General features: G+C 46.9%; 1 protein-coding gene across 1 annotated transcript in view; it reads right to left on the bottom strand.

Moving 5' to 3' along the window:
• LOC119440774 (high affinity cAMP-specific and IBMX-insensitive 3',5'-cyclic phosphodiesterase 8B) overlaps window positions 1–15,926 on the bottom strand; it is an 81,699-nt gene that overhangs the window by 45,864 nt on the left and 19,909 nt on the right. Inside the window, exons 8-17 of the mRNA XM_049663051.1 lie at window positions 15,085–15,155; window positions 14,431–14,498; window positions 13,624–13,803; window positions 12,673–12,736; window positions 12,449–12,584; window positions 11,138–11,333; window positions 9,923–10,053; window positions 8,054–8,279; window positions 7,392–7,541; window positions 6,501–6,630 (exon numbers count right to left, since the gene is read on the bottom strand). Coding sequence (XP_049519008.1) covers window positions 6,501–6,630; window positions 7,392–7,541; window positions 8,054–8,279; window positions 9,923–10,053; window positions 11,138–11,333; window positions 12,449–12,584; window positions 12,673–12,736; window positions 13,624–13,803; window positions 14,431–14,498; window positions 15,085–15,155 — 1,352 coding nt within the window. The remainder of the gene's footprint in view (window positions 1–6,500; window positions 6,631–7,391; window positions 7,542–8,053; window positions 8,280–9,922; window positions 10,054–11,137; window positions 11,334–12,448; window positions 12,585–12,672; window positions 12,737–13,623; window positions 13,804–14,430; window positions 14,499–15,084; window positions 15,156–15,926) is intronic.

The raw sequence follows: 15,926 nt of genomic DNA, 5'->3' as shown, positions 1-15,926 counted from the left end.
CTGCCTCTGCTAACAACTACTGCGGGGAATGCCCAAGGTCCTAAGGCTGGAAGAATGATGCCTTGGCGAAGGAGTGTGCTTGTCTGGGCCTCAAGAAAACGATGGTCTGCAGCTGAGTACCGGTAGGGAGATCGACTGTATGGCACGGCGTCAGGAAGAAGGTCAATTGCATGTTCGACACCTTTGTATAAGCCCAAGTCATCCTCTCCATGAGCGAATACTTCAGCGTGTTTTGACGTTGGGTTGTAAGTTCCTGTTGTTGAGGCACTGGCAAGTGGCTACCTAGCTGCACAGCAGGCAGGGATGGGTTAATATGAACCTCAATTGTCGAGGAAGCAGCTCGGTTAGACGTAGAAGAGAAGCTGTAGGGGCTTGAAACATCATTGTGGCAAGATAGTGCCAACCACGGGGGCTCGTCTGGTCCTGGTAGTGGCGACTGCTGTAGGCCTGCTGAGCTGTGGGGTCCAGGTACACAGTGACCGAAAGATGACCCTTGGATCATAACAGCATTCGCCATCCGTGGCAGCAGTCGTTCATGGCATGGCACACTTGTGGCTGTTGGAGAATGGCGGATTTCAGTTGGTAGGGGCGGCTGAAACACCAACTGTGCTTGGCTTGAGGAAAACCAGTCTTCACCCAATATAAGTGGCACAGCATTATTATTGAGGGCGGCTGCTTCGACCAACCCGGTGATAGGTCCAACAGAAATCGTCAGATGGCACCAGCTGGAGTTACTGATGTTCCTCCAACGACGACTAGAGGAGGTCTAGTCCAGGGCAGGAGGGGCAAGGAGCTGACCAGGCTACGTGAAACAAGTGTCACTTTAGATCCACTGTCTGGAAATGCATCTACTTGGCCAATCCCAGCAATTGTGGCGTCGACAAGAGCACACTGAACCAGAGATCCATCAAGGGTCTCGGAAGGGCTGCTGTGGAGAGCTGGCGAAAGATGTGTTGTAGATGTTGGAGCAGTAGATCTAGACGGGCACTTGGATGCGAGATGTCCCTTTTGACGGCACTGAAAACACACAGCTTCGGCCAAGTTCTGGCCAGGACGGTAGGCAGGAGCACCATGCTTAGCTGAGATAGTGAGGTATCTAGCCTCTCGTTGGTCTGGTGGTAGGGCTGAGATGCGCTGTGGCCGGCCTGGTTTTGTCTGACACAGCTTGGGGGTTCGTGTACTCTGTGCTACGTGGAGGTGCCTGTGGGCTTGGCATTGTTAATTTGGCACTTGGATACTCTGTGCGTGGGGCTCGAAAGGGACGAATGGCTTAATGCTTGGTCAAGCAGAGTTACAATGTCCATATACGCTGCGACTGTCTCTGGGCGCTGCGCTGCAATAGTAGTGGCCAGGTGCACGTCGGCGATGCCCTGAAGGGCGTACTCTATGCGCTGGGGATCGGTGAGGGTAACTGGGCATCCAGAGATTAGCTTAAACTTCGCGAGAGAATAGCTGACAAGGTTTTCTCCGTGCGCCTGCACGCGACAAGTGACTGCTTGTTGCCACTGTAGCAAGGTTTGCTTGGCACTGAATTGGTCTAGGAATGCTTGTCTGAAGGTTTCCCACGTTGGGACATTGACGACCGAATGACGGCTTTCCAATCAGCCGGCTGCTCCGCGAAGTTTTCCCAGGGCGACGGCGAGTAGGGTTGAAGGTTCCCACGAAGCCAAGTTTCGAGTTCGTTCCAACTCTTCAACCCAGTGGGACGCTGAAATGCTGCCAGTCTCCACTGTATGTAGGAAGCGATGCGGAGAGGTCTGGAAGGGTAGTGACTTGAACTGGGGCTGCAGCTCGTTGCGACACGTGAAGGAGCTTGCTGAAGTAAACCCGTCAGCAACTCGGTAGTTTGGGCTGCGTTGAGGCTTGGCGGGAGCGGCGCAGCGTTGCAACGCTGGGTGGACGCGGCGGAGTCTGGGGAAGGCAAAGGAGGCGTCGTTGGGCGGTTTTGGGCGATGTCGGCGATAAGGCGACTTATTATTTCTTCCTTCGACCCGGTAGCGTCGAGGTTTCGGCGAGCCAACTCTTCACGGAGGTAATCCACTGTAAAGCCTGCGAGATCCGCCGGCGTCGCGTCACTCCAATTCACGAGCAGGCATGGCGGTTGACAAAGCAGCACAAGAGTCACGAGAAACGATAAGGCGAGTAGGGCGAACCGTTTGGGCACTGCAGGCAAGCTACTTCATCGGGCGGGCAGGCGTCAGCACGACGGTCGGCGAAACACAAAGGGCGAAGGCGCGAAATGGCTAAGACGAAGCGGGCGAGAGGCTGCGTCGGGCGGCCGGAGCTGAACAAAGGAAGGAGCGTTGGCTGGCGACTCACTTCACGAGGCGGGCGAGAGGCAATGTTTCAGGCATGGTTCGGGGTCGACTGCGCCAGTTGTGAGGGGTGGCGAGGGTCGGCTGCTGGCCGAAACGTAATTAAGGCTCGAGAATACAATTAATAACGCACTTTATTAGAAGGCATGGCGCCTCCAAGAACTCGACTAGACGCGACGACAGTCAACGCACGCACTCCACTCTCGCGCACCCTTCTCACACTAGGCTTGGCCGGCTTGGCTTCAGGGCTGGCTGAGTGCTGAGGCTGGTAGGTGGCGCTACTAGTCAGACCGCTTACAACACACACACACGCACGCACGCACGCACGCACGCACACACACACGCACGCACGCACGCACGCACACACACACACGCGCACACGCACACACGCACACACGCACGCACACACACACACAAACAGGGCGCTGTGCGTGCGTGCGTGCACGCCACTCACTTGGAACAAATATAATGGCAACAAACAAAAATTGCTATGCCAGCATATTCGCTACCTCCTTCTGCAACTACAGCCTTTAGGACGTGTATGGATTTCCGCGAAAGATCTCTATATAGCTGTGTATAGCATGAAGACAAAGCATCATCATCAGCAGCATATATTTATGTCCACTGCAGGGCGAAGGCCCTGCGATCTCCAATTACACCTGTCTTGCGCTAGCTGATTCTAACTTGCGCCTGCAAATTTCCTAACTTCATCACCCCACTCAGTTTTCGGCCGTCCTTGACTGCGCTTCCCTTCTCTTGGTATTCATTCTGTAACTCTAATGACCCACCACTTATCCATCCTACGCATTACATGGCCTGCCCAGCTCCATTTCTTTCTGTTGATATCGATTAGAATATCGACTATCCCTATTTGCTCTCTGATCCACGCCGCTCTCGTTCTGTATCTTAACGTTAGGCCTAACATGTTTCGTTCCATCTCTCTTTGTGAGGTCCTTAACTTGTTCTCGAGCTTCTTTGTTAACCTCCAAGTTTCTGCACCAAATGTTAGCACCGTTAGAATGCATTGATTGTACACTTTTCTTTTCAACGACAGCGCTAAGCTCCCAGTTAGTATTTGGCGATGCCTGCCGTATGCACTCCAACCCAATTTTATTCCCCTGTAATTTTCTTTTTCATGATCAGGGTCTCCTGTGAGTAATTCACCTATATAAATGTACTCCTTTACAGACTCTAGAGGCTGACTAGCGATCCTGTATTCCTGTTTTCTTGCCAAGCTATTGAACATTACCTTTGTCTTCCGCATATTAATCTTAACCCCACTCTTACACTTTCTCGGTTAAGGTCCTCGATAATCTGTTGTATTTCGTCCCCATTGTTGCTGAATAGGACAATGCCATCTTCAAACCGAAGGTTGCTGAGATATTCGCCATTGATCCTCACTCCTAAGCCTTCCCAGTCTAAGAGCTTGAATACTTCTAAGCATGCAGTGAATAGCATTGGAGAGATTGTCTCTCCTTGTCTGACCCCTTTCTTGATAGGTAAATTTCTACTTTTCTTCTGGAGAACCAATGTAGCTGTGGAATCATTGTAGATATTTCTCAAGATATCCACTTATGCCTTATGTACTCTGATTACGCAATGCCTCTGACTGCTGGTATCTCTACTGAATCAAATGCATTTTCATAATCTATGAAAGCCATATACGTAGAGAGGTTGATGGTACTGCGCAGATTTCTCGATTACCTGATTGATGACATGGATGTGATCCTTGTAGAATATCCCTTCCTGATGCCAGCTTGTGCTCTTGGTTGGTTGAAGTCAAGTGTTGCCCTGATTCTATTGGAAATTATCTTGGTTACTGAAAGCAAGCTAATGGGTCTATAATTTTTCAGTTCTCTAACGTCTCCCTTCTAATGGATTAGTATAATGTTGACATTCTTCCAGTTATCTGGTACACTTGCAGTCGTGAGGCATTGCGTATAAAGGGCCGCAAGCTTTTCAAGCATGATATCTCCTCCATCTTCGATTAAATCGACTGTTATCCCATCTTCTCCAGCAGCTTTTTCCCTGGTCATGTCTTGCAAGGCCCTTCTAACTTCATCGCTAGTTATAGAAGGAGCCTCTGTATCCTGTTCATCACTACTTCAAATAAAGTAGCTTGGCTGCCCTGGGCACTGTACAGGTGAGTATAGAATTCTTCCGCTGCTTTTACTATGTCATCGAAATTGCTTATGATATTGTCCTGCTTATCTTTCAATGCATCATCTTGCCTTGTCCTATGCCAAGTTTTCTTTTCACTGATTACATGCTGCGTCCATATTTAGGGCTTCCTCAATCTTCCTCACATTATAATTGCGAATATCTCTCATTTTATTCTTGTTGATCAGTTTTGACAGTTCAGCTAATTCTATTTTAACTCTTGAGTTTGGCACTTTCATGCTTTGTCATTTATTAGGTCCTTTGTTACTTGGGAGAGCTTACCTGCTGGTTGCCTTGGTGCCTTACCTCCCACTTCAATTGCGGCTTCTGAGATCAACCTATTTATGGTTTCATTCATTACCTCTATGTTTTCTTATCTTTATGAAGATGAAGAAACCTCTATAGAATAGCCTACAGAAAGTCTATCGACTTTGTAGAGATGTTTATAAACTTGATATTGACTGCCTAAAAACATTATTTAAGATAGTCATGGCAGGTTTAGGTTATGGTTACCAATCAAATGCCGTCAGGCATGATAACGGAATACGGTGGATCACTTATAGACCTTTTACAGCACTATACCCATGGGTGCCGCCATGATTGCTCACGTGACAGCGCCCGCCGTTGAGCGCCTTCTTATCGGTGTTTGCTCACTTGTTTACAGTGGTCACGGCGGCCGCAGGCACGGCCATCGGGGTGAGCAGTGAGGGGATAGACGACAGAAGGCGCTGGTTAAAGCTGCTGAGGCAGTGTGAGTATACCTTTAATTTATCCATTCTGTTTGCGCTGCAATCTTAATAGCTTGAAAGCTTATCGGCTAAAGGCGACAAATGAAGCAGCCTGATATTTGATTTTACCATTTATATTCTTGTCTTTACAGCGATAAATTTCTAGGGCTGTTAAGGCCGTACGCTTTTTGTCGTCATCGTCAACTGTATGTGAAACAATTTTGTTCGGGAATAGGTGTGTGCTGGCGCGCAGAAAATGCCTGTTTGCGACCTGCACCGACCACGGTGGTTGGTTCCGGCCACTAATTCTTGTCACAAGTGCTGATCAGATGACTTGGAGATGGTTTTCTGATTATTTACATCACAGATTAGCATATTTTAGCTTACGTTTTGTTCTGAGGTGATTTCTTCATGTTTATTTGCGCTCTGTCATTATCATGTTTCTGTTTCCTCATAATGTCTTCGTCTTATTTCCAATGGTGTAGTAAATCGTGTGTGCATCATTCCATATTATACAATTTTGATCATCTATCCACTCCTGCATGGAGCCGAGGAGGGCCTGCAGTATGGAAAATAAACAAATGTATTTGCGCACTGCATGGACCAAAATTGTACAAGTGGCCTGCGATCGCTGCCTGCTGTTTGTTTCCCGGCGCAGAAATAAGCATCGCGGTGCCCAGCCTATTACTCCACATTTGAATTCGCTGTTATGAAATGTTGTATATGCAAAGTTGGTATGAAAAGTTGGTATGGAAAGTTTTTGTTATGGAAGGTTATGGGAAGTTGCTCGAGTAAATCGCGTTTGCGTGGAGAGGACGTAGCGCTGACTAGCATGCCTATCGAAATTAAACATTCCGTAATATTTTGTGCCAGCGATGGCGGTAACGCAGCGTTGTTGCTGCAGGTGGTGTTAACCTGGAAGTCATTGCCGGTAATGCCCGTAGTAAATACGGGCATTCCTTGCGCAGCCTAGGCGATGAAGCTGGCCCACATGTCTCACCCCACACATTCAACTTTCTGTCTCAGTTCTTGCAGTTGACGACAAAGCACGTCTATTCTCAGCTCTTCCACATTTTAAATAAATAGTATTAAGTGATATCTAGTCTCTCGCTGGAACGTTGCTGGACGGCGAGCGGTGGCTGATGCCTGCTTGCTCTCGATTCAGAAGGCGTTCAATGGCAGCAGGCCAGTGGCGGCCCCTGGTGCACGGTATGCCGACTGCTCGCTGTAAAAGGTCTATACGAGTCAGGGTAGGCGCAGTGCGAACGGTCAAGCAGTTATTAAGCGGGCGCCTCACCTGACCAGGCTCGGAACATCTGACGCACAAAGTAGCTTATGAAGCCAAGCTGCGAGGTGGAGATTTTGCAAGTGACGCGGTCGAAGGCAGGCATCACGACGGGCAAGCCTCGCCGCTTCTCCTCGTCCGTCTGCACATTTGCGAGAATAGTAAGCCGCGAGCAAGTCTGTATATGCAATTAACGGACGAAGTTTCGACGCAGGTAGAATACACTGGCATGAGACACAGAATGCAGTATATATGACCCGCGTGGCTCATTTCGCAACAATACTTAATTAATAAACACGGGTTGCACTTATAGCGGCAGGACGAGAATACAGTAGCGCTAACGAGTCGAACGAAACCGCGCAGAGCATGCAGAGGCTTTGTCTCTTGATATACAAAGCCCTCTCCACACAGCCACGGCGTGCTGCACAGGATGAGGATTCGCAATAACGTCTTGGTGAGCTTAGTTAATGCATATATGCTAGCGTAATTGTCTGCACGTAACGGTCGACATTGCTTTGCATCTCTGACATATCCTTCCTGTTTCGCTTTCTATCTCAGCAAGCGCACTTGCGCCCATGTATGTATTCTGACACGAAGCAGACCTTGAACTCGATTGGTAGTTTGCGTTCGTCCTATCAACGTGTTCAAGTGTGGCATTTTCTTTTATCACGCAGGCTAGCAATATGATTTTCCACGCCGTTGCTCCTCGTACCCCACTCTGTTCTCCGCCGAACACACACCTCCTTAAATCCCCGAATGTTAAATTTTGATATGTATACCTATGGTATAACAATTTCAGTTCTGAACTTGACAACGTGGACATAACAGTCTGACGCATCTCAGTGAAGAAGCTCGTCAATGACCACTGTGTATCCGTAATTCTAATAAATATTGCTCATATACCTGGGCGCAATACTCTTCGGCGATTCGCTGCGCCCACTGGATGCACAGGTGAATCGGCCGTGCCGGGTTGGACACGTCAGAGCACTTGATGAGCATTCGTTTGATGAGGATGATGTTCTCGGAGGAGCGCAGCATGTTATCGTCTTCATCCTACACAGTGAATTAAGGAAATGTATAAAGGCCTTGAATGCTCTACATATATGGTGATTGTAAGGAGGAAAGAGACGCCTACTCTGCAGCCCTTAAGGAAGCACGGCGCAGAACGCGCGTTTGTTCTCCGCCGTGCGTTCACTCCCCGTGAAAGAGCGCGTCCCTCGCGCCCTTTCACTCGCACATACAGCGTTCGGCGGCGCGCGGCCACGATTTCATCTCCATTGACGTCATACGGAACCTCACGGCGACGGCGACGGCGACGCCGACGGCAGAAATCTGCTTTTGAGTGTCCATATAATTGCTATCGCAATAAAATTTGCGTTCATAGCGGTCATGGTAGGACACTGCTAATTAGTAGTGCAAATTACCGTGCTGAGTAACTTACAACATTTCAAGGGACGCTAACACTGAACTTGGGACACACCCTTGGGACAAACCCTTGGGACACTAACACTGAACCCATATGGGATGTAGTACATCGCACCTAGTTTGAAAGCGGGCCTAGCTACCTCAACATTAAACGTCGTATCGCCTTGGAGTGGTTTCTGGAAGGCGTTGAGGAACTTGGAAAGGTGCTCGAAGTGCTTGGTCATCTCAGTGGCCAGTACCATGTCGATGACGGACGCTCGCACCATGCGGTATGTGTCACGGTCCAGCTTGTGGAAAATGTTCACCTTTTCGTCTGAAAGCGTCAGCATGAACGCGATCGCTGCATGGTGGCTCTCCAGCACAGACCTGCGGCCAAAGAGTTTCGTATAAATTCGTAAAGAGTTTCGCGGCCTCGCGCTTGCAGCGAAACGCCATAGCCGCTAAGCCACTATAGTGGGTTATTGAACATCTACACAGTATAACAAACACAAAAGGAAAGCGAGAACGGGCCGAATGAGTGTGTAAACCATGTGATCGGCAAGAGATGAATGATTCTACACAAATCGCCTTGCGCTTGGAAGGATAATTAACCGGATCCTAATGGGCCCCGAAGCTACAATGCGGTATATGAAAGAGCCGGAACTGTCTGCACCAGGCCCGTAGCCAGGAATTTTTTTCAGGGGGGGGGGGGGGGGGGGGGGGGGGGGTTACTTGCTGAAGGCCTTGACTGTTTGAGGAAAGCACCTATTTGTCAGTAATTATTTTTGGTGAAAATCGCAGTATGTAAATCATGCGACTTGTTAAATACTATATTATTAATAGTTTTATATGTTTTGTTTCGAGATTAATCTTCCTAATAGTATATTATTTTTATAAGGCCGATTCGTCTCAATATCATCATCATCAGCCTATATTTATGTCCACTGCAGATGAAGGCCTCTCCCTGTGATCTACAATTACCCCTGTCTTGTGCTAGCTGATTCCAACTTGCACCTGCAAATTCACCCACTACATCACCCCACCTAGTCGCAATATATTTCATTAAGAAAAATAAAAGAGCGTTACCGGGCGGGGGGGGGGGAGGGGGGGGCATTTCCGGGGGGGGGGGGATCCTATGTCCCCCCCTCCCCTGGCTATGGGCCTGGTCTGCAGACATTCCTTCGCAATCCGTAGGTTCATTAAAATGTACGCCTTCACTGTCTGCTAGCATCCGCAAACCGAATATGATGGAATTAGCAATTCACCGCCAATGCATTTGAAGGTAAAGACATATCTGTAGACCAACTCTGTCCAGTCGCCAAGAAGTGAACAGTATGTGCGCGTGCATTGGCAAGGCGCTTCCTACACCTCCTGCTAAGAAAATTCCCAAAATGGTTTCGAGGTAAATTGAATCAAAACTTCTTTGTTACTTCCGCGTCGGGAAGTAAATTCAAGCATGAAACTTTCTTATCCCTAATTGACGTAGGCATTTTAGTCGAATCTGCTATGTACCGTTCCATCGAGCGAGCGAACTTCGGCGCCATGCAACTTTGGTCACTCCCCTTTCTCCGAAACGACTGTTCCTGCAAATACACTGTGTAGAGTGGTGCTGGACGAGTTGGTTTCCGTTCTATTATGTCCTCGGTCCTTTCAATGTCCTCTACATTCATTACGCATGTGTCGACTAACGGTGGCAGCTCCACCTTGAAAAAGAAAGGTTCACTCGATGGAGAAGACGTCGGTGAGCTAATCAGTTAATTATTGTTGGAGCGCACTTGTGGGCACGTTCACGAACACGAGACAAACTCGAAGTTCACTGTTGTTAACCCGCCTTCCCAAGGCACATGGTTCAACCTCAGTCTCAACAAGTGTAGCTAATCGACATGCTACAGACATGCTCACCCACTACTGGCAGTAACAGTTTCTGCCAGTTTTATTTCTAGACTATGTTCAGAGGGTGCCACTCTCTGTGTATCAAGTAACATCAGCGCTCATGTACCGCGGTATTAGTTCCGACAAAGAAGGCGCACCGGTCATTGTAGAGGATTGCCAGTTCGTGGTCAGAGTTGGAGAGGAACTGGCTCGACTTTCCGGGGTGGTCGATGTCATGTACCACCGCCGATATAAGACATATGGCCTCGTCCAGTGGGTCGAAGATGTCCTGCAAAACGCCGGTGGAACGCGCGCTTCGTTCGCATGTGGTTTGTCTGCCACAGTACAGCAAAACTGCTAGAACGCTTTTCACAGAGAACCAGCATCAACAGGCACAGCAGGTCGTGCGCCGTTTACAGACTGTGCAAGCGCCGACAGCGAACCTTGTTTATGGCCGTTCATACGTCACGTAATTGAAGCAAATCTGGAAAAAAACTTTATGAACATGCTTATGAACCATGGTGTCTTTGCTAATGCAATCTTACGTTATCAGCATGCTTTAGTTCGAGGCCAGCTCCGATTGCCGTATCCAACGCAAGTAAAAAGCAAGAACTCCCTCTATAAGTAACCGCTCAACCGACTTTCATAAACATTTATGCATGCAATAATTATGGTAATATACCTGCTATATCAGTTAGCAAGTTAATGCTAGCAAACTAATACACTTGCTATAGGACCGAATAGAACTGAGTGTTATATAAAAAATCTGCTCCCAGAGCTTCATGTGTTTATATCAATGCCGGTAGTTTTACTTGAAATAGTTTCACTGGTGGCCATGTGAGAGCATTTCTGTTTGACATATTTGGATTGTGATGGCAAGTGACAAAGCGTCCTTTAATGTAGTTTGCAATCGTGTCACGTGTATAGTATTTTTAACCGATGACAAAGGCATAATTTCATTAGCATTAATTACAGCGCACACAAGTACTGCACTGCAATTAATGCAAGGCTACTGCAAGGTTAGAGATCGTGAGCATTAACATCTAAAGCAAGGTTTCTACATATGCTTCTTTATATCGCTTAACGTGCTTTCCGGGTTTAACATTTATCGTGTTGTCGTAACAAATTAATCGATCTGCATGTCAATTTATTTGGCTGTCTACAATTTAAGTGAGGACAGGACGTACAGCTTCCCTGCGGTATTTTCTATGAAAGTGCATGTAAATCACAGCGTTTTATTTCTGGGTAAAAGCTTAAAATGAAATGAAAGGGCAGGAGGAAAGCTTTCAGTATTCGTTTGGTACCAAGCTTAAGTATAATAACCGAGTAAAACGCGCAGAATGAAACTAAAAGAATCTTGTCAGATGACACGCCTTTTTCCGTAGCTTGAGCAGGAAGTAGGCAGTGGCTTGCATGACGTCACCGGCGTGCGTTGAGTTGTGGTACGGGTTGTCCAAGTAGTGAGACTCCATCAGTTTCAGCCAGTTGCGAATGGTGGCGTCGTCGGTCTCCAAGCTCACGTGCACATTCATCTTTGAGAACAGTGACATGCCCAACCAGATGAGTGGCCTGTAAAAAAAAAATCGCTTCATCGCTTCTCATTTACGAATCCCAACTATGCAATCGTATTATTTCAAGCGCTTTTAATTGTAGGATAAAAATCAGCAGCCCTTCCCCTGTCGAGAAAATGGGGGTAAGCGAAGCTTGTCGGTGCAGTAATTAGGGCAGTAACGCCCCTGCGCCACGCGGAGGGCCTGCGTACGTCGTCAGCAAACAGTGCCACATGAGATAAAACAAAAGTAGGGCTATCGTTTATATAAATAAGAAAAAGAAAAAGAGGCCGAGCACATGTAGGACCTTGTGCTATGCCGGAGTTGACTGGACTTGGTGAGGAGATTGCATTGTGAGCTAAAACAAATTGGGAGCAGTTAAACAGAAACCATTCGAGCAAGGTGCGATGTTTGCTGTATAAACTAAGTGCAACTTGTAGAGTAATAACTTTTTTTTAAAATCTAAGACGATAGAATCGACTGACAAACCATCGTCAAGGAGTATGTTTAGCTTTTGCGTGAGGCAATATGAGTTGTGTTTCAAATGAATATGTTTTGCGAAAGCATTCTTGTGAATGTGTCAAAGTGAGTGGCATTGACAAACGACCACATTTGAAAACGTATGTTCAAAAATCTTTCATAAAATGCCGGTAAGTGAAATCGGCCGCTAAGTTAATGGCGAATGCTTGTTACTTGATGTAGTGGAATTAGATAAACCACATTCTAATCCTAAGGTAGAGAGTCATTGTGAAATGACCGCTGCAAAATCGGTGCAGTGTATTTCAGGAATAACAACGTGTACTTTTGAGAACCTTTCGGATTAACTAAACTTGAATTATTTAGGGCTGATTAAAACAAACGATGATGACTTGACAAGGCAAATAAAGCTTATTAGTCCCGTCGTGGTATGAATAAGCCGTGACATGTTAGGTCCATATTCTCACCGTTACTCCAACGCAGCCTGAGATAGCGAGTCGTAAACATAAAATAAAGCTAAACCCTGCTGTGTAGCTTGACAGGCTCTGTAGACATGCTCTGCGGACATGCAAAGCTAGACATAATCTGTAGCAGTGGAAGGCATGAGCCTTTCGTCATTGATTCTATCAAAGAATTATCTTCTATGGGCGTACGCACCGCCGCGCCGTGAGTGTTTCCAGCTCGATGATATCAAACTCCCACTTGACGTCGTTCTCCAGCAACTCCGCTATCTTAGGTGGTGCCGTCGACAGGCTCGGAACCCCGACGCTGGGCGTCGTGCTTGCGGCGCTCACTGCGTACGTAACGTGCACAGATCAGAACGGTTTAGAGGTGGTCATTCACCGTGCATGGGCAGCGGCAGGAGAAGCGACAGCACAAACCTCTCCTCTGCATCACCTCGTGGGACAACCGCCGGACGCCCATTGGTCTCTGTGGCTGTCCGACCTGCAGGTGAAAAGCACCGACGCTCATACACCAACACTATAACAGGGCGCTCCTGCTGGCGTATTTCTACGCAAATGCAGCTGTCTAAGAGCAGCTTCAAAAATGGGAGTCTGACGAAGGCGCTACAAGCGCTTCCCTGCTGGCGATAGATTTTCGACCTCCTCCATTCGTGCAATGAACTCTTCACTGTCACTGTATAGTTGCTACTGTATAGCACACCTTGACTTGGTTCATTCGTCCTGGGTTTTACTATAATAACAAATAGCTGTATGACATCACAATGTCATCAGCATGCTCGGCCTAAAGCATGAGAATTTGGGCTTGTCGGTATACTCACTCTAAGAAAATGACTGTAGCGCAGGCATTTTGGAAGAAGAAGAAAGAATAGTCCAGATAGAGGGCTTTATAGTCAAGAATAGTCGAGATTGCTCTATTTCGACTGTTATTTCTTCGTCCCATATACCTGCGTTACAATCATCCTCTTATAAACGGTCTAAATAGCTTCGGGCAGCCGCAACAGAAACGGGCAAGTATGCGTATTCACATGAGAAGGCACGGCAGCCATCTTGCAAGTCACGTGCCAATGTTTGCATAAGAACCACCTGAACAGTTTCGATGACACGAAAGGAAGGTGAAGCATGTACAAACGTGCTGCGTAACGGTCATTTGTGTTTGTTGTTTTATTTCGTGCTACTTGTGCGGAAGCTTTACCACGTGGAGGTAATAAAATCATCACAGGAAATAAAATGAAGGATGGGGTGTTAGACCGCGCAAGGCGTACGCTTAGTTTTTATGCACCCCGTTTGCAACTGTTCAGTCTTAACCATGTACGAATGCCTCGACTCTGCACCCACCAGACTGGACGAACACAACCTTGAAATACAAACGTTTGTTAGTGCTGGAACCAGGTCCGGGGTTACTGCTTGTTCCTCTGTCTTCGTCTGGACGGTGCCAATCTGTCGGTTATACAGTTCGCTCGAGCGGAGGATGTCGATGACACGGTCAAGCTGCAGCGCCACGGTGGGTACTAAGGCACTCTCTTTAACCTTCGCCAGCATGTTGACGACCTGGTCGCAGTGCAGAGAAAGTTTACCATTCTATAATTCGTCTGTTTTATCCAGCCACAGCAGTAATTTCGCCTAGCTGCAATGCAGTCTTGTTCGACTGAGAAATTAATCCGCTTGCCTCGAAGAAAAAGAAAAGCTTTCTAACAATTGGGCGAGACGCTATTGCACCACACACCACATTCGTTATGCCGTCGTTTGCAAACCGGAACTGCGACGAGTTCTCGTGAATTGTTAGCAGCATGAATTTTTTTTTCGTGATAAATTGATAGCCCATGGGGGCGCGAGGCACAGATACATTACTCAAACACAAAAGATCAAACGAACTAGCGGGTGTGACAATTGAATAAAACCGCAAAACTCCTACTAAATAACAAATGTCGGTATAAAAGAGTCCTGTAGAAGGCTTTCGGCTTATAGCTGCCAAGAATCTTTTTTTATGAAGACGCGTCAGAATGACTACGGTGACAGCGTCCATAAACCTGCAAACAATAATTGTAGAATTCCAGAGCGCTATATTGAACTCACAACATGATGGCAGGTATCGGAAGTATCGATGGCAGGTATCGGAAATGCTGGCTTTCAAGTACAACGCATTAGCCAATGTCGCATGGAATTTGAGAAACTAACCTTTGTGATGGGTGCTTCGATTACCATGGCGTTGAACTTTGCGAAGGCCTGTCGTCTGCTGATCCCAACTGTTGGCAAAACGGACGGACTGTGTTAAGAACACAGCGTGACGTGCATGCACACAGCCGCTGAGCCACTGCTAATATTGAAATCAAGTGGCTCCGTCTCACTGACAATTCTTAGGTGAAATATTTCCTCTACGAACCTGAACAACAACTTGGTGCACCCATAGAGTACTTAGGCGTATTTGATAATATATTCTTGCGTGATGGAAAGCCTGTGACTTAGGTACACAGTTATCGCATGCGCCAAGGTGTGGTTTATGGTTCTCAAGGCGATACGTCAGTGTACTCTAACGCTTCGTGTAAGGTTAAGGCACTGAATGTTGACGAGAAAGCTTTGTCGCCTCAGAATAAAAAAAAATTTTAAATGTTCACTCCCCATGGAGATTGAAGGGCGTAATGCAATAGTCCGAGGAGGCTCCCTTATTACTAAATTACTAAATACGGTGGTAGTTCTACAGGCGTCTGTACATGAACTGTTAGCGCCTGACAATTGTGGGTGCTGAATTAGGTTCAAACTGCTGCGCGCCTCCGCCATTACTATGATGTCGATGACACATGCTTATACATGAACTAGGAGTTGAAAGCTCACTGATGTCAGGTGAGAACGGTTTGTCCATGAAGAATGGGTTCTCCTTGACGTACACGACGTAGTCCGGTTTCCTGCGGGAACACAACGGTGGAGAGTAAATGAAGCGGCTGAGTTAAAAGACTTTGCATCGCACTCTTCCTGGTCTTTCCACGGCACACAATGCAAGCGTTTATTCCAACCTTCTTCTTGCAGTGAATTACATGTGGGGTCCGTTCCTAATCGTAAATGTTGACAGGTAATGTCCAAAATACACCACTTTGTCGCCTAACTATGGCATTTAGTGACGACGACAGATTTGTATGATCCCATCTTGCATGAACTGATCATCTTCAAAAGGTTATGGGAGTAATTTTACAGGCATGACCATAAGGTGCTAGTGAAGCGTCTAAATATTTGCAGATTATTTCCTAAGTTCCAATGAAACCACGGTGCTCCATGGACGCGCATCAGTTTAGATAGTTTGTTCAAATCCGAAAGCTAAAAATCGTTAGTTCTTGAATTCGCTTTAAATTGGTGAAACTTATGCGAATAGGAAGAAAATCCAAGAAAACACAGTCTTGAGCGCCTTCTCTGCACAGTAGTCAATCACTGGTCTAAAATCTCCAGAACTTTTTAATGCGTCAGCAATAAAGGAGTGTCAAGGTGGAAAAAGTATGTGGTAGATATATATATATATATATATATATATATATATATAATTACAAGTTATTTCCCCTATGCTGTCCTTGGTGCCTCTGTTGGCTTCTTATGATATCATAATATGGAATAATATGGCTTCATTGTCTGTTGGCTTTGTATGGTGATGATTGACAAAAATCGAGCCCCTCGGTGATAGCCTTGAT

The sequence above is a fragment of the Dermacentor silvarum genome, chromosome 2, assembly GCF_013339745.2.
Source record: "Dermacentor silvarum isolate Dsil-2018 chromosome 2, BIME_Dsil_1.4, whole genome shotgun sequence".
In the NCBI taxonomy this organism is placed as follows: Eukaryota; Metazoa; Arthropoda; class Arachnida; order Ixodida; family Ixodidae; genus Dermacentor; species Dermacentor silvarum.
The sequence above is the reverse complement of the archived record's forward strand: the minus strand, read 5'-3'. Positions and strand labels throughout refer to the sequence as shown.